At 34.2% G+C, this 24,443-nt stretch overlaps 1 protein-coding gene across 24 annotated transcripts in view; it reads right to left on the bottom strand.

Moving 5' to 3' along the window:
- The window catches only part of KCNMA1 (potassium channel, calcium activated large conductance subfamily M alpha, member 1), a 495,287-nt gene that overhangs the window by 158,510 nt on the left and 312,334 nt on the right, over window positions 1-24,443 (bottom strand). For all 24 annotated transcript variants that reach the window (XM_014956257.1, XM_014956277.1, XM_014956274.1 and 21 more), the window contains one exon: window positions 2,656-2,731. In XM_014956257.1, coding sequence (XP_014811743.1) covers window positions 2,656-2,731 — 76 coding nt within the window. The remainder of the gene's footprint in view (window positions 1-2,655; window positions 2,732-24,443) is intronic.

The following is a 24,443-nucleotide window of genomic DNA, read 5'->3' as shown; positions in this document are numbered from 1 at the left end:
ACCTGACTAGCTCCATTAATTAAGACTTACAGTTAGTGAAGTGGGTAACTGTGGCTAGTAGGAAAGAAATAGAATTGGGTAATATGACAGATGCTGTAATGAATACTGCACTCAAAAATAAGATAATATACCAGCAGTTCTGCAATTAATTAGCTGTCACCTACATCAACACATATTCCCTATTTCTCTCTTTCTTAAGGTATGGTTGATTAAGGTTCATATTTTGTTGGTGATAACGTCCAGTCATAGCACAGGACCCTAAACAACAGGTTCCTGGATTAAACAAAAGGACAGAAATCATTTTGTTTACTTTGCAAAGCTCTGTTATGAAAGGCTAAATATCATCCTTCACCTGAACTTAGAACAGAAGGGGAGCCTGATACAACAAAGTGTCAGTTGGTCTCCACATATTACCATAATACAAGTAAATGACAGTAGTCATTAAAAATAACCACTTAAATTACTTGTTTGGTACATTTTATTTTTGCAGATTTATTAAACATTGTACCTTATCTCTCCTCTCTGAAATACTCCTGTGTTTCTGCCAGAGTCTAAATATAGATGAAGGATTAGTCACAAACATTTTCCTGCTCTTTAAGCTCTTTCCAACATCTGTGCAAAATCCCTCACTGTGAGCCCTGCCTAAGCCTCTGTAGTTTTGTTGAAAAATATTAGAAAACAGTGAAGGAAAGAAATCTTCAGCTAACACCACACAATTCATTCTATTTCACAAAACACAGAAAGAAAGAATATTGAGTAAAATACATTTTATTTTAAATTAAGTAAACAAATAGATCCTTGGCAGAGTACTTTTAATCTGCAGCAGCAAATTTTTGCTTTGCCTTATTGGTTCTTTTAAAATATAATTAATAATTTTTCAGATAATCTAATAATTATCTAGCACTCCCACACTACTTTGCTAGTCTTCTTACTGCCTCTATGTTTGCATTGTTTAGCTTCTTTCTTTGGATTCCAGTATTTGGAAAGGTCCCTCTGCTCATTGTGTAAATAATATATGTTCCTTTAATCCTCACATCTCAGTCACTAATTTCAGGAGTAAATTACAAGTGAGACTAAATCTTTTTCTTTAGTGGGAGAAAAAGGAAAAGGACAGAATTTCTTCTCTAATCACACCAAATACTAAAACCACAGCAGTGCCATTTTTACGCTAGCAGTTTCTTGTCAGTAGTTACTTGTTATTAATGCCAAGGACATTAAAATGCCTCTAGTCAAAAACAATCATACAAGGAAGCTCTGCTTTACGGGCTTTCTAATAATCAATATTTGGGTTTTACAGATATTTGGGCATCCATATGAACAATCACAGAAATTATGATATCTAATCTAAGAGTAAATTTTGCACCAGATAAATGCTATTTAAACGACAAATTTCAAGGTCAATCTTGAATAAGCCAGCTCTGAATACAATGAATGTGATTAATGCAGTATCCCTTCATTTATGGATCTGGAATTTTACAAATCCACCCAGGCTTTTAGCTTTTATCCAAAATGCTTTGAGTTTATGGGGCTTTTCCATTTCTTTGGGTGAGGTTGTTCTGTGTAACTGCAAACTCATTGGATATTCTGAGCTCCTGCACAAATTACTCTTCTATACCACACTGGCAGCATTCTAAGCTACTGGACTGCATTTTCACTGCAGGTTCTTTAATTTCTTTGTTAAAAAAAAATAAAAAATGGATTCCTATCAGTCACAGGGTTAAAGACAGATAGTGTGAGAGATTTACAGCAAAGAGAATAGTTTCAAGGTTAAGTGTTGAAGAAACAGCTGTTTACCATGAGTGTGTACAAATCTCAAAGATCCATTTCCCCATCATTACTAATTAACATAGCAAATAAATGGAGTTACTTGCATACAATGCCTTTACACATGCATCATCAAGTGGTGGAGAGAGCAAAGGATTTCAGAAGGAAACTGCAGTAATTATTGGAAGCTGGGTTCAATACTTCTGCTGGGGCATTTTAGGGAACAATGAAAGGCAATGTGTTTTCAACTGTGAAGCATGGGAAGGTTCCTTCTCCCCCTGCTTCAACAAAGTGATCTTTTGTTTAAAGTTGTGCTCCTTCTCCACAACTTTCATGTATTAATAGCCTGAAGAATCAGTGAAAGTCAGAAGGTTACTTGGAATATTTTAAACATTCTTTGAAAGAAAAGCTAATTACAATGAACGTAATATAAAGATAGCTGAGTGTAAAATTAATTTTTAATATGTTTTTGATGTGAAAAAGGATGCTCAGTTCAAAAAAACTGAAATAGAGCCGTAATGATTATGCCTCAAAATACTTAGCTGTATTCTGTTCAATGAATTGTGAGTCCATAATACAGACTCATAATATGGAAAGAAGCAATATTTTATCATTGCAGATCTCTAATTCATTCTGCTTTTAATTTATGAGCACTCAGTCTTGCTCAGATATTTCAAATGTAACAACACATGAAGTAAAATCTTCTACTGATCACATGTCAAAAGAAGCTGACATTGATAAATTATTCATCAGCAGAAAGAGGTTTAGAAAACACATAACAAGTGGGGTTTTTTCCAGAAAAGAAAATAATATATTACTATGACCACAAACCTAAGCCATTTATGTTCTGTCACTAATGTAACTAACTCAGTATGTAAGAAAAGATCTTACCTTGTTTTAAGGATATTCAGAAACTGCAAAATTTCTGAAAATTGTATCAGTCTAAGAGCTCTTAAAAATCTTAAACCTGCAGAAAAGGAAAAAAAAAAAAAAACCTCTAGTAAAGAATAATTCAAATTATAACAACATTTTACTTACAATGACAGTGATCAATGAAATCAACATAGGTAGCATACAAAATGTCAAATACCTTTGAAATGTTCTTCCATATTTAAAGGTTCCAAGATCCTTACCAGGTCTTTTTCAAATTGTTTTAAACTTATTTCCTTAATAGTTGAACTATCCTCCTAGAAAACCTTAGTTTATGTAGGGAGCCATGGGAGAAGACACATAGCCTGAAAGCTTAGGGGAAAAAAACCCTCCCTGATGTTCTGTTGGTAGTTCTAGTGCACATGTCCTTCTCTTCCAGGTGGTCAAAAACACACACAGGTCTGAAACTCCTCTGTCCCCCAAGCTCCCACATTGCTTAGTGAAAAATAAGAGATTATGGACAAGAGATCTGATAACCTGGATAAAGTAGATGGTGTATATGCCTGATTAAATTGATAAACCTTAATGACGTAAAATCTTTTATGATAATAATGCTCCTTATCTCCAGCCAAATTTCCAAAAACTCAAGCAGGACAACAGAGGAACGACACATTCTCTCCTAAAAATGACAAATGTACTATAATTCTTTCCATCAGACTATAACTACAGGAATAGGTTACACTTTGACTATTAAATAAATAACTATTTGTGTAAAGAAACAGCATTTTTGTGTTGCAATCATTGCATGAATAGCAATTTCCAGACAACTGCAAAGCCAGCGAGACAGACCCAGAGTGTGTGCAAGAGAAAATGCTATAGAAGATTAAGGGCTTAAATTATTAAAAGAGACTGATGCTGATAGTAAATAATTTGGCTGCAGATCTTTGGCATATGAATAAAAGTACATTGTGTATTATACACATGCACAGCTTATAAAAATTAAAATAAGGCTTTGAGGATAATTTTTATTAGACAGTACAGCCAGGAGTTACATAAAAGTTGTGTAACATGGTATTGCAACTGCTACAGTTAGGTCCAAAACTGCTGCTTCTCATACTTCCTCTTTATTGATATTTATTCTACCCACTTCTAGTACTATAAACTACTTTTTATTTCCAGAAACTTAAGGAAAGACTGGTCCTAGCAAACATATAAACACTGTCACAACCTTCATCATCTCAGTGTAGTTGAGAGATTCCCCTCAAGAGCAAAGATTCATGTGGTGAGATGTCTTTAAATCATGGCTTTACTTGCAGTATTCTCGGGAAGTTGTTAAATAAAACTTTTACTTTTGTTAAGGCTCATAAGTAGCCTTAAAGTAGAAAATTACTCTTGTCTGTGTATTACATGGATACAAAGTTTCTTTTTAATTACTGGCAGTGGGGAATTCTGAAGATAAATTACAACTTGAAAACTGGATTTGGAGATCTAGATGAAAAGCAACAGAAGACGCTCAATAATTCTAAACTTCAGATCCATTTACAATTAGTGGATGATTATTTTGGATTACAGTGCTGAAACTGAGAGACACGTCCCTCCGCTCCACTTGCAGTAGGTCCCACAGTTGCTACTTCTACCCAAAGAGATGTGGCTGTGATGGCGAGGACCTTTACTAGCAACCCTAAACTTCCTCAGCTTTGTTCATTCAGCTATCTCCTTCACTCAACTCTCTAGGAACTTTTTTGAAAAATGGCTAGTGGGAGAAAAATCCTTCCTTTCAAACACTTTGCATTGCATCTGCAGCTAACAAGATGTTCAAGTTACCCATTGCAATGTTTCAGAAAGAAGCCTGAGAAAAACCAAAATTAGCAATAAAACAAAATCTCTATCTCCAAACTCTTAAAATGCTTCAAGATGTATTTTAGTTGAGATATGAAATTATAGAACACAAAGACTATGTCTTCGATATATTTTTTTGTGGAAGAAGAAAATCATAATAAATTATGTTCTACATTTGCTACAGCCTACACTGTTTTAAAGACTTCAAGATGTGTTTTAGTTGAGATATGAAATTATAGAACACAAAGACTATGTCTTTAATATATCTTTTTGTGGAAGAAGAAAATCATAATGGATTATGTTCTACATTTGCTACAGCCTACACTATTTTAAAGAATTCCCTTCAGAGAACAGAATTTAAAAATTAAAAAAAAAAAAATTTTTAAAAAAAGTGGAGAGTTTGCTTGCTTACCTGAACCACAAATTAAACATGCTGGTTAATTTTAAAAGGTTACAATCACCTTGTAACCTCTGTATCTTGTTAAGGACATTATTTGTGGGCCTGTACTTTATAGCTAAAGGAATCCTTACACAGAAAGGGTCAAATTTTGATCTTCAGAAACCTCAGTGTACTACCAGCTTTGTGTGGTTCATATATGAATACCAAAAATAAAATATAAATAATAGCTTTACTTATCATGATGGCAAACATTTCATTATTCTACTCTTTTCAAGACCCAAACAGTTCTGTTATTTGGTTCCTACACGCATGTCATTTTATATGGTTTTCTGTACTTCCTGTCTTGCAAATAATCTGTGCATTTCATCATCCTAGCAAGAAAGCGGTATTTAGTAAGAGCCTCTTGATAGGCATAAGCTTTATCAAGCACTACCAAAAAAGCACTAAGAAAAGACAGATTCTCTAGATGAGATACTGAAAATTTCATAGACAAACTACCATGATTCTGTATGATGACCTCTTCATATTTTATAGACAATGTGTTTATATTCAATTAGCTTTTGCAGAAACATCAGTCATGTTAAAAATACTGAATTTTTGTATTTATTATAAAACATATTCTGTATTAGTCGAAGAAGTCCTCTTGTAAATCAGCATATACAGGAAATAGAGACTAGGAAAACCCTTCATGACAATACACCTTTGAAACCTATAAAAATTATGTATTTGAAATATTTTCAATGCCCATTAAAATTATATTGTCAGTTTTGCTTCAAAGGACCTCCAATATAATGGAATATAATATTATTTCCAGCTATGTAAAGGCATCCCCTCACATAAATTTCATCAGCAAAATGAATATTACAGGAAAACACTTCTGTTTGCCCTGCTAGTTCACTGCTCCTCAACAGGTGTTGAACAAGGAGTACGATCTGCCTCAGTGGGACAGAGTGTTAGGGTGCTGGATTTAGTAATGAATCTACTGGTTCAATTCTGAGCTTTACAATCCCCTTCAGTAGAAAATTTAGCCAACTGAAGACTTTGAAATCCATTTGACGTTGACTGATATCAGAGTCAAGGAGAACATGGATCAGGAGGAAACAGGCAGAGACTGGGAGTATCATTCTTAGTATAAACCATGGTGAGAAGGGCAGACAGTCTGCAAATAGGGCTAAAAGGCTTATAGTTGAGCAGGGAAGAAGCATGTCTGAAGTAGAAAAATAAGGAGTATTGTTGCTTTTGGAGTGAAACCCACTACACCTGCGGTGTTTACCATCATAACACTATTATCACAAAGAGCTGGACAACCAAAACAACTCTACACAGTAGGGCGAAATTAGACTGTATGATGCAACAGTGTCCATAGCTCCCCAGTAGGTTATATCACATGAAGACTTTGCCTGGTCTACTGGAAACATCCAGTAATACTAGCTGAAGGGAAACAAGGGAGAACAGAGGACTTCCCATTCTCGAATAGTTATTTCTAATGCTTGACTATGAAAGAGTGCTGATTTTGAATGAATGTGTTTGACTCTAAAATATTTAACAGCATCGACTGCTTGACCTTCTAGTAAATTGTGAGCATTTTGAAAGACTGGGGCTAATTCAGAAGTTTCAGCCTTATTCTTCACATAGACTACAAAAAGCTGCCGCTAAAAATAAACTGTAAGCATAAAACTCAAATGAAATTAGTTTGCCCCCAAATGTATAATTACTTATATCACCTTGAACTTAGCAAGGGGATGATGAATCAACTGAATAATTCCCAGAGGAAAAGTCCTCACAGCACTTCATTCAGCTGCTGGTTTTACTGATATGTGAAGTGTGTGTGCAATCATACATGCATCTGTAAATTGATGACACAGTAATCCTCACAGCAACAACCATGTTGCAATGAGACTTGTCAAACTAAAAATGGCCTAAATTATTCAGTAGATAACTTACTATGAATCTACACAAGATTAAAATTAAAACTCTTGGCTGAATTTATGCTTCCCACTGGATTAATAAACAGCAACAATCGGGATTACCCATAGGTTACAAACCCCCCCAAAAAAGGAAATTTACAATTTTAAATCTGTAAAGAGGAAGAGGAGGAAATCACGACAACTAAAACTATTTTTCATTAATGAGATTCTGAAAAATAGAAACAGGAATTGGGATATTTTTTCATTCAAAATGAGAGGTCAATCTACCAGAACACCATCAATCATCACATTATTTCTCATCAATAAGATACATAATCCCTTTCTTATTACTATACGTTGCTTTTTCTGTCAATAGCACATCCAATATCTTGATGTAAGGATTCAGTCCACAGAGATTCTGTATACCATTTCTACTCCTGACAAACCATTCAACCATTCATCAAAATGATATCTTCATAAAACCTATGAATGGCTACTTCTACCCTATATTTGATTACGACCATATGGTTTACTGAAGACTGAAAAAAAACAGAATCCATATTTAGGAAATGAGAACCTTTTCTGAGATTCATATAATGGAGGGATAATTTTTAGGATACAAACTAATCCTATCCTGAACGCCTTCACACAACAGAACAAAGCAACCTGAGATTCCACTCCCTGTAGATAGGTTTAAAAATGAAAGCTCAAAGAACAAGACAAGAAGAAATAGCATGGGAGGAAAAGAATCAACCATTCCTTGGAAACAACACAGCCAAAATACTTTGATACGCTTCCCTGCACCTGTTAGACAAGTGGACAAGCAGGGAATATAGCCCACAGCATGAAAAAAATCAATATCCTATGAACCAGGACAGCAAAACTGCATCAAGTTCAGAATGTACATAGCTTGTATACTAATTGTTTTCAAACAATGCTGTACCAAACACATGTGAATAAAAATCTCTGCTGCACATTTCTTTAACTTACTTTTACACCTGTTAAAATAATGACAGCAGTATTAAAAATAATGTCTTAGTAACTCCACCATTGCAGATTATTATGTCCATCCTTCAATAAAGACTGGAACACTTGATTATAGAAGAATACTGGCCCCCTTTAATGAGGTACTAGAGATTTTTTCCTATAAAGCAACTGAAATCCTGTAGCATTATTTTGCAGTTGAAAAATTAGATATATTTTTAGAAAAGAATAACACTAGCACCAGAGACAGAATCACAAACTACAGTTCTGCACAAAAAGTTTAGAGTTGGACCTTACCCCAGTATGAGCCGACCCTATAACAAGACACCAAGGAGTTTCGAAAAGTATGTTGTTCTTCCTTTTCAGGGATATTATGTCCAGCTTTGACACGATATCCATTTTGGAACAATTCTCCAAGAGATTTTTTACGCCTTCTAGGACTTCTGTAAGTTTCTGTACGCATGCCCCCAGAAGGGTTGTGGTAGACTAAAATCTTGCTGGGAATCATGACTACGTATCTTCAGCTTCAGGAGCACTGCACCTAAAGTATTGTGGTCCAGTCTTCAGTCACAGCATCCACTAACAGCGAAGATAGTCATATATTTACCCTTTTTTTTTGTTAATTCAGTATCGTCACGGAGAGACAGCTCAGCATTCTTTCTTTAATAGAACTTCTCTTTGGAAGCAGATTTACTTAACCAGACACAGGATAATGCAAAGTTTACCTTTGCATGTTGTTACCAAAAGGTAACTCAGTATAATATAGTTCATTCCTGTTAGCACGAAACAAACAAAATCAATTCAAATACAAAATTCAGCCTCCCAAAACACACTAAGACTATCACAAACTGGATGGACGAAACAAATCACAGAAGCAGGCAGGCAGTGCAGATGCTCCTCTGATCCATGATGTATTAGAGCTTAAAAGCCATCTTCTATCCGGATATTACCACATAAGCTTCTTTCAGATACACCAAAGAACCACACCCATCGATCCAAAACCCACAGACCTGATGCTGTTCACTTGGAGCAAACAAGTACTCTCGTAAAGAATATAGTTGTAATTCATGTACATAAAGGGAATTGTTTACTGTGTATTACTTTCTTTGGCAACTTAACACATCTGTCTTACGATTAAAGCTAGCATGCAGAAGGCAGAGGTCGCGTAATCAGCTAACTCTTACAGGGTTTATCCCAGATGAAATAAATAAAAAAAAACCAAACACACGACGACCCTGCATCTAATCCCAGTTAATGACAGCTATATTACTGAAGGAAAAAAAACCCAAACAATTTAGACATGAAGAAAGAGCACAACAAATAGGGTGCATCAGAATCAGATCTCTCAAGCAGACTTTCTCTGTGAATATACACAAACCTGGATTTTTGTTCAGTCAGCTTAGATCTCAATTAAAAAAAAAAAATCTTTAAAATAAAATGTAAATGTGAGATACTATCTTCCATGATATATGAGATGCTTTCTTAGTTAAGTTTCCTGCTTTGAGGAAAACATACAAACTTCATCTTGAAAAGCTGTCTTTATTTCGAGGAATATGCTTATTATTCCTTTTTTTTTGTCCCCAGAGGATCCAAAAAGTTATATATGCCAAAAATATATCAATGCCATCTGGAGTACAATGCAAAGCACACACAAAAATAGACTGCAGCATGTGCTTGTAGGAAATGTACAGAATCTCAAAGCATTTTGGAAATGTTATTAAAGCATGACAATGCCAAATATGGAAATGGGGAAAACAACATACACAAATTTCAGATTTCAAATAATACACAGGGAGCTAATCAGAGGCAAACAACTTCTATGACTGCTTTACACTGTAACCTTAACACTATGTTCTTAGAAACAACCTGTTCATGTTCCCACTAGTCACAATAGTTGCACTGAGTCTAGTAGAAATATGTTTTGATTCTATATATATGCATGCAGACATATATATAATACTTATGTGAGCATTTGAATCATTAGTCTCAAATTAGAGCTATTTGAACACGGTAGTAGTTATTTGTGTTACTAGTAAAATTTTATACAGCTCAACAAAGATACTGGCCTACTTACTTTTTACCATATAAGGCATACTATTTTTATTTCTTTTTATATTTTATCTGAATAATATTATAGTCTTGTTATTATCCAGTTTTAAACCTATCATTACTGTACTTTGTACCTGGTACTGCAAATGTTGGGGTGTAGAATCCATTTACCTTGTAAGCCTGGAACAGCTCTAAAGGAAAACAGTACCCAAGCAATAAATAGCAAGAGCCAAGCTGTTTAGTTTACATAACCTACATCTTGCTTTTAGTAATTTGACAGTATTCCTTTAACTCTCTCAGCTCCCTGGCTTAGCCAGATTTTTATGTTTTCTCCCTTCTTCTGTCAGTGCACCGCTAAATTAATTGCGTGCATCAAAATCTGAAAACATTAAAAAAACCTGGAAATTAATCTAAAATAAACCTGTTCCACAAGTTAAGAATGTGAATCTAAATTGCAGCAGCAGCGGGATAATGGCATATTGAGCTGAGAAGCACTATTCTGCATCACAGACTCACACAAAGACATTTGTATTACTTTCCTGTGCAGAAGTTTCTGCTTTCCAATTGAATATTTTTTTAGCATTTTGTCCTACAATCTGATTGTGCAAGACAGCTTATTTTGCTATCAATGAGAGTACAGTTCTCTACCATCTACATTTTCTACCTACTATTTGGCTAAATTTTTCATAGTTGATGTAAAATTAGATTACAAAATACTGTTCTCTATAGGATAAATTATTTTTTTCAATTGTCAAGAAAACGACCTTTTAGATATCCTATCATCTAGCGCAGATGAGCATTTGAGTGAAAGTCTAAAGTCCAATTAAGCAGATGAAGATGATGTCATTAGGAAAATGGCACCATTTCCAGTTTTTCTGTTCTTTTTCCCACCCCTGTGAATGACATAGTTGACAGTCCTTAAAACTCCTAAAAGTCTGTTTTATGAGAAACACTGGAGATGTGTGCAGTCTGAAGTATTTACTCCAATTTAATTGGAGTAAACCAACATTCATTCTGTTCTAAAGAGCTCTAGGATGACTTGTTAAAACCTATTGTACATTCAACGAACCCAAGATATTTAAAGTATGTTATGACTGAAGTTTTCTATATTCTGAACATAAGCTTATCCTTGGAGCATATCATTCCATGATCCTTCCTGAATTTGCATTAAAATGGATTGATATAATTATGGAGACATTGCTACCATTAAATGACAACTTGTTTTCCAAGTCCATCCAAATGTGATAATCTCAAAGACACAGGAGAAGAAAGCAAGACTTCTCAGCAGCTCAGCTCTACTTTACTTTTGGCTATGCAGGAACTAGGTGCTTGCTATAATATCTTGAAGTAGGGCAAGGGAAGGGCAGGTCTTTGGCACAAACAACCAATGTATTGGTTAGAAGCAGGTATCAAATTTTTGTCCTCTAAAGCACAGGTTAGACAGGGATGACTGATTTGCTGTGCTTTTGGAGGATATTGTCTGCTTACAGTTGTGCCCAAAAAGCACAATCCAGAAAAAAACATGAAACACAAGAAAACATGCCAAGGAGAAACTTGCTGCAGAGAAAACCAACTTTGTTATATCCAGTGATCATTCTCTCCTTGAAAAATACTTTTTAATTTATTTCACAGTAAGGCAACACAGAATGTTCCACATGTTATCTTACCTCTCTTTCAGGTTGCTATTTCTGAAACCAAACTTTTTTACAATGTAAAAGCCATTGTTCTACATTAAATGGCCCTTAAATTTTTCATTGGTCCTATTTCAAAAAGGGTAAAAGTATTATTCATAGAAAAAAAAAATAACCTGTTGTGTTTGAATACAAAAACTATACATGTTGGCCAACAACAGCTTTTTGCTTCAGCTTTGTAGCATTGCCTATGGGTTATGACAAAATCAGAACAATCTAATTTCCATTTTGCCAAGCACTTACTGCTCATTAATGTCACTAAATGATTTAGAAGGTAAATTTACAATCCAAATTTGTAAATTGTTCCTGAAGAAATGCATGCAGTTGCATTAGGTATTTTTTTAATCTCAGCATCCCACAGTCTTAAGATACTAAGCCATTTTCAGAAAGCTTGGCACTAGCAATAACAAAACCAGAATCACTAGATACGTAAACATTAACTTTGCTGCTTTATACCACTTCAGGCAATGACTATGTCATATTCCATAAGACAAGCAGAGAAATACCCAGTAGTGAATAAATAGCAGATCAGAGTGGATTATCTTGGAAGCATTATATTTTATAAAGGAAGTATTGTGCCACCAAACTGATGGTGCCATTTTTAAAGAAAGGCTGAAAGCATGAACGGAAGGATAAACAATATTCATGGTTAACCTCACAGAAAAAAGAGCTAGGGAGAAAAAGAATTTATTCATTTCTCATTTTTCTATTTTTTATCTTGCAGTTGTGTAATCCCTTCTAGACACTGAAGTCATATTCAAAAAGGATGCAAAATATGCCTATTTTAATTCTTTGATCTTTGGAGAATAAATTATTTGGACACTTCACTGATGATGCTACTAAAATCAAGATGAGTCTTGAAATAAGAGTTTATACCTGAGCAAGATAAGCTTTCAAAGAGGTGGCACCAAAGTTTGGAAATTTGGGATTTGTTTTTTTAAAGTTCCGATTAAAACTCAATATAAAATAGTTTCACTTCCTGAAGAATGACAAGTTAGCATCTTATATAATTTTCCCTGGCATTCAGCAGGAACGAATTACACTAAAATCAGGAATAAGCTATTCTGAGAGGCTATAACCGTGGGGTAGGACAAATGATAAGAACAAAGGCAAAGGAAGGACAAAGGCCAGATCTAAAGCCTGACTCATGCTGCAGGACGTTGGTTTAAAAAAAGACTTGCACTTCTGCCTGTCTTTGCTCCTGTGAGTCACAAGGCATGGGCCATAACTGCCAAAGAAACAATGAGCGTACTATGAAAGACGACTTGAAAAGGAGTCAAATATTTCAGTTCTAATCAACTGGTATGATATAATGCATTCTAGCCATTGAACCTTCCCCAGTCTTTGAATTGCACAAAGAAAATATTTAAAGAATAGATATGAGCAGATACATACAGATATATTAATTACAAAAAATGGGTTATTAAAATGGTACACCACAAAATTCTATATCTGATTATTATACAAGTGAAATTAAATAAAACAAATCATTTTTTTGATGAGATGGGTACCAACTTCCTAAAATGTCCACGAGGAAACACTTTTACTCAGAGTAGAGAATGATTTCTTGCACATGGTTTAAAACTTATATTGTAATAATAAGAATATTGCATACTCGCTGTTAGATTAAGAATTTAGGCATAAAATTTCATAGAAATTAAAGATTATGGTATTTTAACTGCTTTTTAGAAATGTAGCTGTCATGTAGGTCTACACACCACCTATCAATATCCCTTATTTCACCCCATGTCAGTAATAAAAAGTAGTCTTCATCTATTCAATACTTTATCATGTTTAAACACAGTCTGAGAGCTGCAAGTGTCAATTCAGCACTAAGACTGAATCAAGAATAAATTCAGTAAAGGGAGTAGCAATCAAAATTCTTCTCTCAAAATGCACGTCAGACAAAAAAAAAAATCTAACTGTGATCTGCCTACTGAGAAGCAAATTCTCAGGAAGTTTAGCAAAATTAAAAAGTTAGCTTCTAAATAATATCATATCTATTACCTACAGCAGCCTTCACATAACAGAACATTGGTAAGAAAGAGGAAATTGTAAGGGGTTGAACAAAGAAAAACATAACCAGCAATTAGGAAGACAATAAAGATGATCGATAATTTATACTGAGCAGCAGAGTAACTAGGTGAGAATGCAGAAATAACCACTGGGGAGTTTTGAGTACCTCAGAAGTCTCATAATGCAGGAAATGAAACCATTTTGCTCTCACTCATCTTTGCTTATGAGGGACTACAGCACACACCTCTTGATTATACAGATTATTGTCTCTAGATATCGTGACTTGAATGCAAAACCTCTTGAAATTGAACTTGACACTTAAGATGGTAAATGGCCAATTCCTTTCAGCTTCCACAGTGATGCTACAATATTATGATTTTTAATAAAAACAGCACTCCTTACAGGATAATGCTGAACAAAATGCTGTGTACTACACCCGCCCCTGTACAGCACACTTCCATCTGCCTAACTTTATAGAAGCTGATTTAAAAAGGAAGAAAAATAATTTTCCTGTATAAATCACTTATAACTGAAACTAGAAAATGGATTTAGAAAAAAAAATATATATTAGAAGTTCTACTTACATAGAAAACCATACTTTTCTAAGTTTAAATACTATTTTTAAATTAAAAGATACATTATTCTATTTTTCATTTTTAGCTGCTCCCTGCTATATTTTTACCAGCAATAAACAAAAGAGCCAATAAAGTCAAAAAGGCTGCTTTTCCAATATTTCAACAACTTTTGACCTGAAGTAGCAACTAGGGAGATTTCATAAGTAATCCCAATTATAAAATTGCTGGTACAATTTTGAAGACAAGATAAGCTTAGATAGTTGGAATACCAACTGAGATACCAATAAAATTCAAATTCTTTGGTTTCATATCCCTTTATACATGTCAAATCAGAGAAGTAATATCAGTAGATAGATTTGGAGAAAAATGTTTTGTAACTAACATAAGCCTAAATAAAATTTGCGAACACAAGGTACTGATTTTTTCAATAAGAATTAGAAACTAAATGCCTGAATGAAAAAAGTGCACTCCAGAGTCTAGTAGCAGCTAACACTGCTCCATCTTAAAAAGTTCCCTGAACAGAAGAAACTGGAAAAAGCAGCAGAAATATCCGAAACCACACACTTAATAAAGAGCAAGTAAATCCTGCCCTCAGAGCATCATTAGCTTTATTAGCAAAGACCTTCTGGCAATCCATGAGGTACATCACTGCAGTGCAAGTAGTCATGGAGTAGTTGATAACTTCAGAGATGCTTTTATGCAAAGAAACGTCCTTCCATTTATGGACTGGATTTTCTTTGCTGTTTCTATTTTTATTTTATTACTTAGAATTTGAGATAGTATGATACGAAACACTGCTGAAGCTGATCATAAGGTTAATGAATGCTGAATGTCTGGGGATCAGCAGTGAATCAAGAATAAGACCCACATAACGTAATCATGGACACTACACATACAGAAGTACTAGAGAACTTTAGACATTCCAAAAAAATGATATAAAGCAAGTGGCAAAAAGTGTTTTATTGGCTTAAGTCAATATTGTATGAAACTCTGCCAGATAGTATAAATATCCCACAGTCCAAAACCATAATTCTATGTATTAAGAAAAAAAATCCCCCAAATCAGTTACCAAGAAATAATTGAAAGAAGACACCAGGGGAAAAACTACTGGATAATGTACAATGAATAGATTGAATGCCTACGTGGTACTGTACAAGTTAACATACTATCTTGGAGCCAAGATATGATTTTTTTTCCACTGATCTTTCAGCTGGCTCTTAAAGATAAGAAACAACTAGTTAAATAAATAAAATTAATCTCATCTCTCATATTACCATTCAGGGAAGTGTGCAGGTTAGTTACATGCTGTAGGTAGCTCATAAAAATTTGGAAGGCATCTACCTAATAATAAAACAATGATCTTTCTGGATGCTACAAGTAGCATTTTTAAATGCCCTCATGCAAAGGAACACAAATACCAGAAAACAGACTAAGTGAATTATGGGTTCCCTAATCAGTTTGAGGGAAAGCATTTTCTTCTTTTAGAATATTATTCCACATAAAGACAAAACTGTACAGTTTGCGTAGCCTTCATTTGAGCAGAATGGACATAATCACGGAGTCTGGAAGCTCACTGAAACCATTATAGAACACAAGAGAAGCAACAAAGTAATTAAACTGATAATAAAAAGTGGAGTAAAAAGAAAACTTTAGAGTGGTTTTTTTTGCACATAATATTCGCATGATGAAAACATATTTTGATTAGACAAGAAGGGATATGGAAAGAAGAAAACTACGTAATATCCTACCAAAAAATGCAAAATATTTGGCTATTAAGAGGGATTGCAGTGGTTTTCAGCATAAATCCCATATACTTGACATTATTATATGACTGATTACCATATGATATTACAGTATGACTGAATGAAATAGGACTGAAAAATCTAAAATTAGCTATTATAAACTACTGGAATTTAGCACTCCCTCTATATCAAATTGCTAAATTTGGCAGACCATGAGCATGAATGTTTATGGATCGATGTCCAGAAAAAAACATGAAATAGAACATTAACTGATGATGACAAAGAACAATTTGTGTATACATGTGGGGAAAAAGAGTTTGGTTTAGACCAAGGAAATGCCTATCAGAAAAACATATACTGAAGAACATTAATATACCTTTAGAAGTTCTAAATATTATAACCACAACAAGAGAATACTAAGAGTGTTTCGCTGAAGTGAGGGCTGTCTATATGAATTCATCTTGGCAGATAAGATTCAAATTTTGGCTGTTTATATGAAAATACTGATTACATTTACTGTCCATGAAAAAACAAAAAAACAGAAATCCAGAATAGTAATATGTATATTGTATTAAAAAAGGTCAAATTTCGAAAAGAAGAAAGTGTTTATGAACTGTGTTAACCAATCACAGACTTACTGAATGGCAAATAAAAGACATTTTAATTGCAGCATTCTATTACTAGCAGCATGGTGGACATTTCAGTAAGCATGGACAAAAGGCAGAAGTGTCCCAGGTATATTTTATTTTTTAACTGAGAAAAAGCTAATTATGTAATGATGGCATATTTGTCTTCCTAATGTGACTAAAGAGAATGCTAATAAACACATCCATTAAACCAGATATTTTTCAGTCATCATGTCTGGGTAACTTGCATTCAAAAGTTTTAAAATCCTCATTCTGTGGACTACTTCATGTTGGTTTTCAGTGAGTCCAGTACATACAATTTACAGACATTCCAGAAATATTTAAGAAAGTTAATGTTATTTCCATATGCTAAAAAGAAGTAATCAGAGGCCTATTAATCAATCTTAGACAAAACAAATAATTTTATTACAACCTAATGAAGTGGTCAAGATAAAGAATTATATTTATGTATACATTTTAGGATTTTATTCCGTTAGCTTGTCCATTAAATGTCATGTTTGAGTAATAAAGCTATAAATACTGATGTAAATTACTCAGTGTTGTCACGGCACTCACTAATGGACTAAGAACAATTAAGTCTTGAAATGATTCTGGCATGTCTTCCTATGAGTCTCATTGGTGACGTGTTCTTGAACTTAAGTCATTTAATACTTCTATAGATATTCTGGAGGAAAAGCAATATCCGCACTAATAAAATTAGCCAATGATACTAGAGGACGTAAAGCTTGATAATCAAGAGAACAAGATGGTGACAAGCTGGGCTTGGGACCAGGTGTAAAGCAGGATGCCAACAAACTATATGCATTTGTTTATAGGTAACTAAAAACTTGACTGGATTTTTTTTTCCACTGAAGATACATTCTTGCTCAATCAAGTTTTTCCTCTTGGAAGGGAACAGGATAAGAAAAGATGCAACAGGACAAAGTAGTCCAGCCAGCCAGATAAACTAGGAAGCTCTTTCACTTCAAGCAATATAACTCCTCAGCATTCAGAGACTATGGCTACTCTTAGGCTAAGCCTGCCACTCAGTCACACAGGAAAAATCAAGGTACCCCTCTAATTATGAATGTAGGTTCAATTTTCTATGCAGTGTTAAGTACCACTCACAGTCAGTGATAGATTGGGAACAGAAGATGACTTAAATTATCCAGTTTACTTTGAATTCAGAGTTGAAGGGAAGCAAGCACACGGTTTCTATGAATGTCACTGAGATGACAGGAACTAATGGCATTTGAGACTAGTACTGTCCTTGTGTTTCTCCTCCACTCCAGTGGCTTTTGGCTAACTTCTTTGACTCCTCATCAGTGGAGGAGAGAGAAGGAAAAGCATATTTTTATACTTGCATGCAACAATATTCATAAGAATTGGTTGTGGATGTTATGACATACATACTTGTCACAAGGTTACCTTTTGCTATGAATATTGAACCAACTCAAAAGCCTGTTATGAAGTATCACTTTAAATGGTACCCTATCATAACATCCATCCTCTATGAAAACTGATTAAGGTATCTTGAAGAAAGCAAAAAATTGTTGTCTTCAAGATAGTACAAATGTGATATAGTCCATTCAATAACATACTATTGACTAATCACCAAGCAGATTGAATATTCAGAACTATTTTCATTAAATTCATTCTAATCTCTGTTTGAAGGCATTTGAAGCATCTGAAGAAATGTCACTGTGCAAAAAAGTAGTGCATATAAGCATATACATAAAATACAATTATCATAGGACATTTTACAGAATTTAGCTTCTATTATATATAAGTTATAATGTAAGTAAAATGACACAAAAGGCTTTAAAGCTGTATAAAACACACCAGCTTCATAAGAAATAGTGTAGAATTTGGATGTGTATTTTCACCAACAGATGGCAGAAATGCACAATAGTTAACCAACAAAACCATTGCAAATTTTATGTGCTACGAAAAGGATAGTTTTAAGCCCTATAGATGCATCAAAAAATAGTAAAAAATTATAAAGTTTTGGAGGTCATAATTTCTCTCTTACCTTATTTAGTTACAGAGCACTTCTTTGCATCAGTATAACTAAGGTACTGCTCTAAGTTCCATTAAAATATATGTTTTCCAAAAGGAATAACATTTTCTGAAGATTCAAATGTGGTTTCAGGCTGAGCTTTTCATATGTCCAAAAAAGTTTACAGGATATTGAAACAAATGTTGGTTTCACATCACAGATTTTTAACTAAGACTTCATCTTGGAGCACAGTTGCTGGATGGCCAGGAGGCATTCACAGCATCAGCTTAACTCTCTTAATAAGACACAAAGATTTTTCTCCAAAGCCATCTATCTCTTTCCACAGAGGGAAACCAATTTCATTCTCTGACTCACAAAAATAGCTGGATGTCTACCAGAAATGTTGGAAACAGTCTTCTCAGACCAGGAATTGATACTGAGACCACAAGCCTCTTCCAAAATTACTTGAGATGTCTGTAACGGGACCTACACAGAATTTAAGCAACGACTGGAAAAAAGAATCTCCTTTTTTCCATAACTATGCTAAACACCACACAAAGAGATTCATTCTCTATGGTATGTATGTGTCTACGTTTACATCTGTTGTCTGTCTTCTTTTCCCCACTGTAAATCTTGAATTATTTTCTGAAAAAATAGCACAGTTTGAGCAGCAGGCTAGACTAAAGAGCACGTCAGAGAAGAAAGATGATGAAAAAGTCTTTCTATTAATAGAATCTATTAGGAATCAAACAGTTTCTATTGCTTGAAATTTTGTACAGTAGAATAGTTTTGTACAGTAGAATAGATGAAGCACTGAAAGCACATGGTCAGGAAAAGGATCGTTTAATATATCTTTCCTATCTTTAATTTCTTTGATTCAATAATATGGAACTCTACCAAATTCATATATTAGGCCTTATTTAAATCACTGTAGTTCTAGGGCTGATTGTTCCTCATTCACATGTCCTTGTAAATGTGAAGCCAAGATCATATTTTACATGTTTAATCTTCCTCTAACAATACTACCCTGACAAGGAAATTTATTCCCATATGGTCTTCTCATAAAATCCATATTTCCTTTTTTCATAAGCATACAAGTACATGATAAAAGGCATTTCAGTTTTTTGAAGTGCCTTTGCTATCAAAGAAGATAGAATAGTTTTAAATGGTGTGTAGAGCGTTTGTAAATCATTACTGAAAACAACTGGAAGATGTTGATTTTTTGCAAGAGTCTCAAAGTTGGCAGACTGCAAAGAAATGAAGATCTGAATCTGAACCTTAGCTATAATACTCAGATAAGGGTAACTTTTTGTCAAAAAAAAAAATCGAGTTTTACCATGGCATTATTTCTCCCATTGCAGTTTTTGTTTTCATCCAACAATCTTTTAAGCCTACTTTCACTTACGCTGTAAAGACTATCCAGACTCAGCAATGCACTGAAATCATTTGGTTGAAATTGTCAAAATTATCTGTAAAATTTCAAAAGCCAGAAACTCCACTCTTGCTTTTATCGTTCTTCCCTTGGGAAGATTTTCTATCACTCCTCAGAAGTCTGCACTTGAAGTGGAGAACTGTCCTTCTATCTCTATCAGAAAATTTCTTGTACGGTGTTGTGCAGGAAATATTTATGATTTTATAAAGCATAGCTTAGGTTTATCTGTAAGTATCTACACAAACACTAGTGTTTGCAAAGCAGTGTTGGAAAAATGTCAAGGGGATCTAGTTGCAAATGAACATCAGAAAACACATTGATGTTTGTATCTGTACTTTTTTAAGTAAGAGCATAAGAAATACAGATGCAAACTGTCAAAGCAATGTGTATCACTGAATTACAGATTCATTCATAAATCACTGAATTACAGATTCAATACAGATATTAATGAATCTTTCTCTATCCCCCCTAATCTTTCAATAATATTTACATCATTCTATGCGCCAGATGCATTCTGCTCATGTACTTCCTTTTCTTATGCTTCCCTATGTTAGCAAAAGTGATAGCTTAGAAATCCTTTCTAGAGGATTTATCAAATCTAAAAATTTGATATTTTACAGGTTTAAAGGTGCCTTCACCTGTACATTAGACATTAGTGAATGCCCTGCCATGCCAGGAAAGCTTTTGATGAAAAGCATAATAATGAAAACTTCATTCATATACAGCATTTTGAGATAAGTAAAAAAAAATATGAACAACCAAATGCAAAAGATTAGAGGGAAAGTGGAAGGCTTCACATACTAAGAATTACATCATACCTGAACAGTGGCATTTCTGAACTAACAAAAGGAAAAACCCCACTGGTTTTCCACTGTAGTACATTAAAAGATGATACTTCAGACCACATGTCCTTTGCTATACTTCACATCTTTCTACAAGCATTTAGTGCTTCGAAGGCAAAGTTTATTTTTGATTCAGGATGGTCTGGAGTTTTTAAATACTGTTTAAACTGTGCATTTGTACTTACTTTATTGCCAGTTAACCTAAACCAGGGCAGTTCTTGTGAAATTGGAAATTCAGGGAACCACATTCTGGTGACTTTCATTCTGTCGAATGCTTAAGTGAACTTATCACAGCTGACTGACAGGAATCAATAAACTGGAAAGATGTACAATACAATCCAGACAATGTATTGTATTTGGGCTCCTAAGTGATCTTAAAATTTAAGGCATATAAAAGAATCCTGCTTAATCAGTAAAAAATTCTTAAAACATGCAAAGAATTATTGGGATAACAATTCTGAACCTGTTAAATGATTTTCACATCGCCTAACATTAAGCACTCTCTTTCAACTTGCCTAACTAGAAGGTTAACCTCCCTGCAATTTCTATTTCCACAGGGACCACTTGGTGCAGAAAACAGAACTTATGTGTTCCGGATCACCCTCTGCACAAGGACATATCTCTCAATCACAAAAATTACAAAAAAGGAAAAGTAGGTATCTAACCTGAAACTGTAAATAGTATGGTGCAAACACCCTCCTTTCCCCTCTACTTATGCTCCCAGATCTGCCACTGTATTGCCTACAGGTGTGTTTGAAGCATTTAAGCTCCATTGGCAGAGTAAATTTTGCCATCTCTTTAAAAGGTGTAAAGGAATAAACAATCTTTATTAATATACTTCAGTGTATTTGCTTAAAGTCTTTAATCACAGCATTTCAAAATAATAATAAAAATTCACATTTTTGAATTAGTGAATTACTTCACTAAAGATGATTTTCCTTAAAGTGGAAATACTGTTGGAATAAACACAGTGAAAGCAGGTGCAAACCTCAAACATTGTAAATATGTGATAATCATTACTGAAAACAACTGGAAGATGTTGATTTTTTGCAAGAGTCTCAAAGTTGGCAGACTGCAAAGAAATGAAGATCTGAATCTGAACCTTAGCTATAATACTCAGATAAGGGTAACTTTTTGTCAAAAAAAAAAATCGAGTTTTACCATGGCATTATTTCTCCCATTGCAGTTTTTGTTTTCATCCAACAATCTTTTAAGCCTACTTTCACTTACGCTGTAAAGACTATCCAGACTCAGCAATGCACTGAAATCATTTGGTTGAAATTGTCAAAATTATCTGTAAAATTTCAAAAGCCAGAAACTCCACTCTTGCTTTTATCGTTCTTCCCTTGGGAAGATTTTCTATCACTCCTCAGAAGTCTGCACTTGAAGTGGAGAACTGTCCTTCTATCTCTATCAGAAAATTTCTTGTACGGTGTTGTGCAGGAAATATTTATGATTTTATAAAGCATAGCTTAGGTTTATCTGTAAGTATCTACACAAACACTAGTGTTTGCAAAGCAGTGTTGGAAAAATGTCAAGGGGATCTAGTTGCAAATGAACATCAGAAAACACATTGATGTTTGTATCTGTACTTTTTTAAGTAAGAGCATAAGAAATACAGATGCAAACTGTCAAAGCAATGTGTATCACTGAATTACAGATTCATTCATAAATCACTGAATTACAGATTCAATACAGATATTAATGAATCTTTCTCTATCCCCCCTAATCTTTCAATAATATTTACATCATTCTATGCGCCAGATGCATTCTGCTCATGTACTTCCTTTTCTTATGCTTCCCTATGTTAGCAAAAGTGATAGCTTAGAAATCCTTTCTAGAGGATTTATCAAATCTAAAAATTTGATATTTTACAGGTTTAAAGGTGCCTTCACCTGTACATTAGACATTAGTGAATGCCCTGCCATGCCAGGAAAGCTTTTGATGAAAAGCATAATAATGAAAACTTCATTCATATACAGCATTTTGAGATAAGTAAAAAAAAATATGAACAACCAAATGCAAAAGATTAGAGGGAAAGTGGAAGGCTTCACATACTAAGAATTACATCATACCTGAACAGTGGCATTTCTGAACTAACAAAAGGAAAAACCCCACTGGTTTTCCACTGTAGTACATTAAAAGATGATACTTCAGACCACATGTCCTTTGCTATACTTCACATCTTTCTACAAGCATTTAGTGCTTCGAAGGCAAAGTTTATTTTTGATTCAGGATGGTCTGGAGTTTTTAAATACTGTTTAAACTGTGCATTTGTACTTACTTTATTGCCAGTTAACCTAAACCAGGGCAGTTCTTGTGAAATTGGAAATTCAGGGAACCACATTCTGGTGACTTTCATTCTGTCGAATGCTTAAGTGAACTTATCACAGCTGACTGACAGGAATCAATAAACTGGAAAGACGTACAATACAATCCAGACAATGTATTGTATTTGGGCTCCTAAGTGATCTTAAAATTTAAGGCATATAAAAGAATCCTGCTTAATCAGTAAAAAATTCTTAAAACATGCAAAGAATTATTGGGATAACAATTCTGAACCTGTTAAATGATTTTCACATCGCCTAACATTAAGCACTCTCTTTCAACTTGCCTAACTAGAAGGTTAACCTCCCTGCAATTTCTATTTCCACAGGGACCACTTGGTGCAGAAAACAGAACTTATGTGTTCCGGATCACCCTCTGCACAAGGACATATCTCTCAATCACAAAAATTACAAAAAAGGAAAAGTAGGTATCTAACCTGAAACTGTAAATAGTATGGTGCAAACACCCTCCTTTCCCCTCTACTTATGCTCCCAGATCTGCCACTGTATTGCCTACAGGTGTGTTTGAAGCATTTAAGCTCCATTGGCAGAGTAAATTTTGCCATCTCTTTAAAAGGTGTAAAGGAATAAACAATCTTTATTAATATACTTCAGTGTATTTGCTTAAAGTCTTTAATCACAGCATTTCAAAATAATAATAATTTGCTTAAAGTCTTTAATCACAGCATTTCAAAATAATAATTCGCTGGTCTAAATTCACATTTTTGAATTAGTGAATTACTTCACTAAAGATGATTTTCCTTAAAGTGGAAATACTGTTGGAATAAACACAGTGAAAGCAGGTGCAAACCTCAAACATTGTAAATATGTGATTCTTAAGATGGGTACATTAAAAAAAAAAAATCTGTGCCTCAGCAGGTGAAAAATGTCTCAGGAGGATTCTGTGACAAAACAGATAAAGCTGGATTATAAACAAGAAAGCAAAAAAAAGTGACAGTGGTGTAATTAAGACTGATGGAAATCCTTTCACAGCTATGAATAACTGTAAGTACAATGCTTAACTCTGCCTACAAAACAACATACATAAATCTTGTAAAAACTATCCAGCAGAAACTGCTAACTGGGCAAAATCTCTCATTATTCCTGTTTGTACTGCTGGTTAGATTGCTGTGTCAACATGGGTCCAGTCAACTATGCAGTCACTTTAACAATGAGTATTCATCTCAAATAATTATATTTCTGCCTCATTTTTCAAATTTTGCAGCTTTTTTATTTTCTTATTTCATGTTCCTTTTCTAAGGATCCTGTGATTTTAGTTTTTGCTCTTAGATAGCCTTCACCTCTAATGATTTAAATCTCAAAGTTCTGGGAAACTCTGTGTTGCATTCAAGTGTGAAAATACATCCCTTTCATTCACAT

The sequence above is a fragment of the Calidris pugnax genome, unplaced genomic scaffold (genome assembly GCF_001431845.1).
Source record: "Calidris pugnax isolate Ruff unplaced genomic scaffold, ASM143184v1 scaffold196, whole genome shotgun sequence".
Classification (NCBI taxonomy): Eukaryota; Metazoa; Chordata; class Aves; order Charadriiformes; family Scolopacidae; genus Calidris; species Calidris pugnax.
Note: the sequence above shows the minus strand (reverse complement) of the source record. Positions and strands in the feature narration are given on the sequence as shown.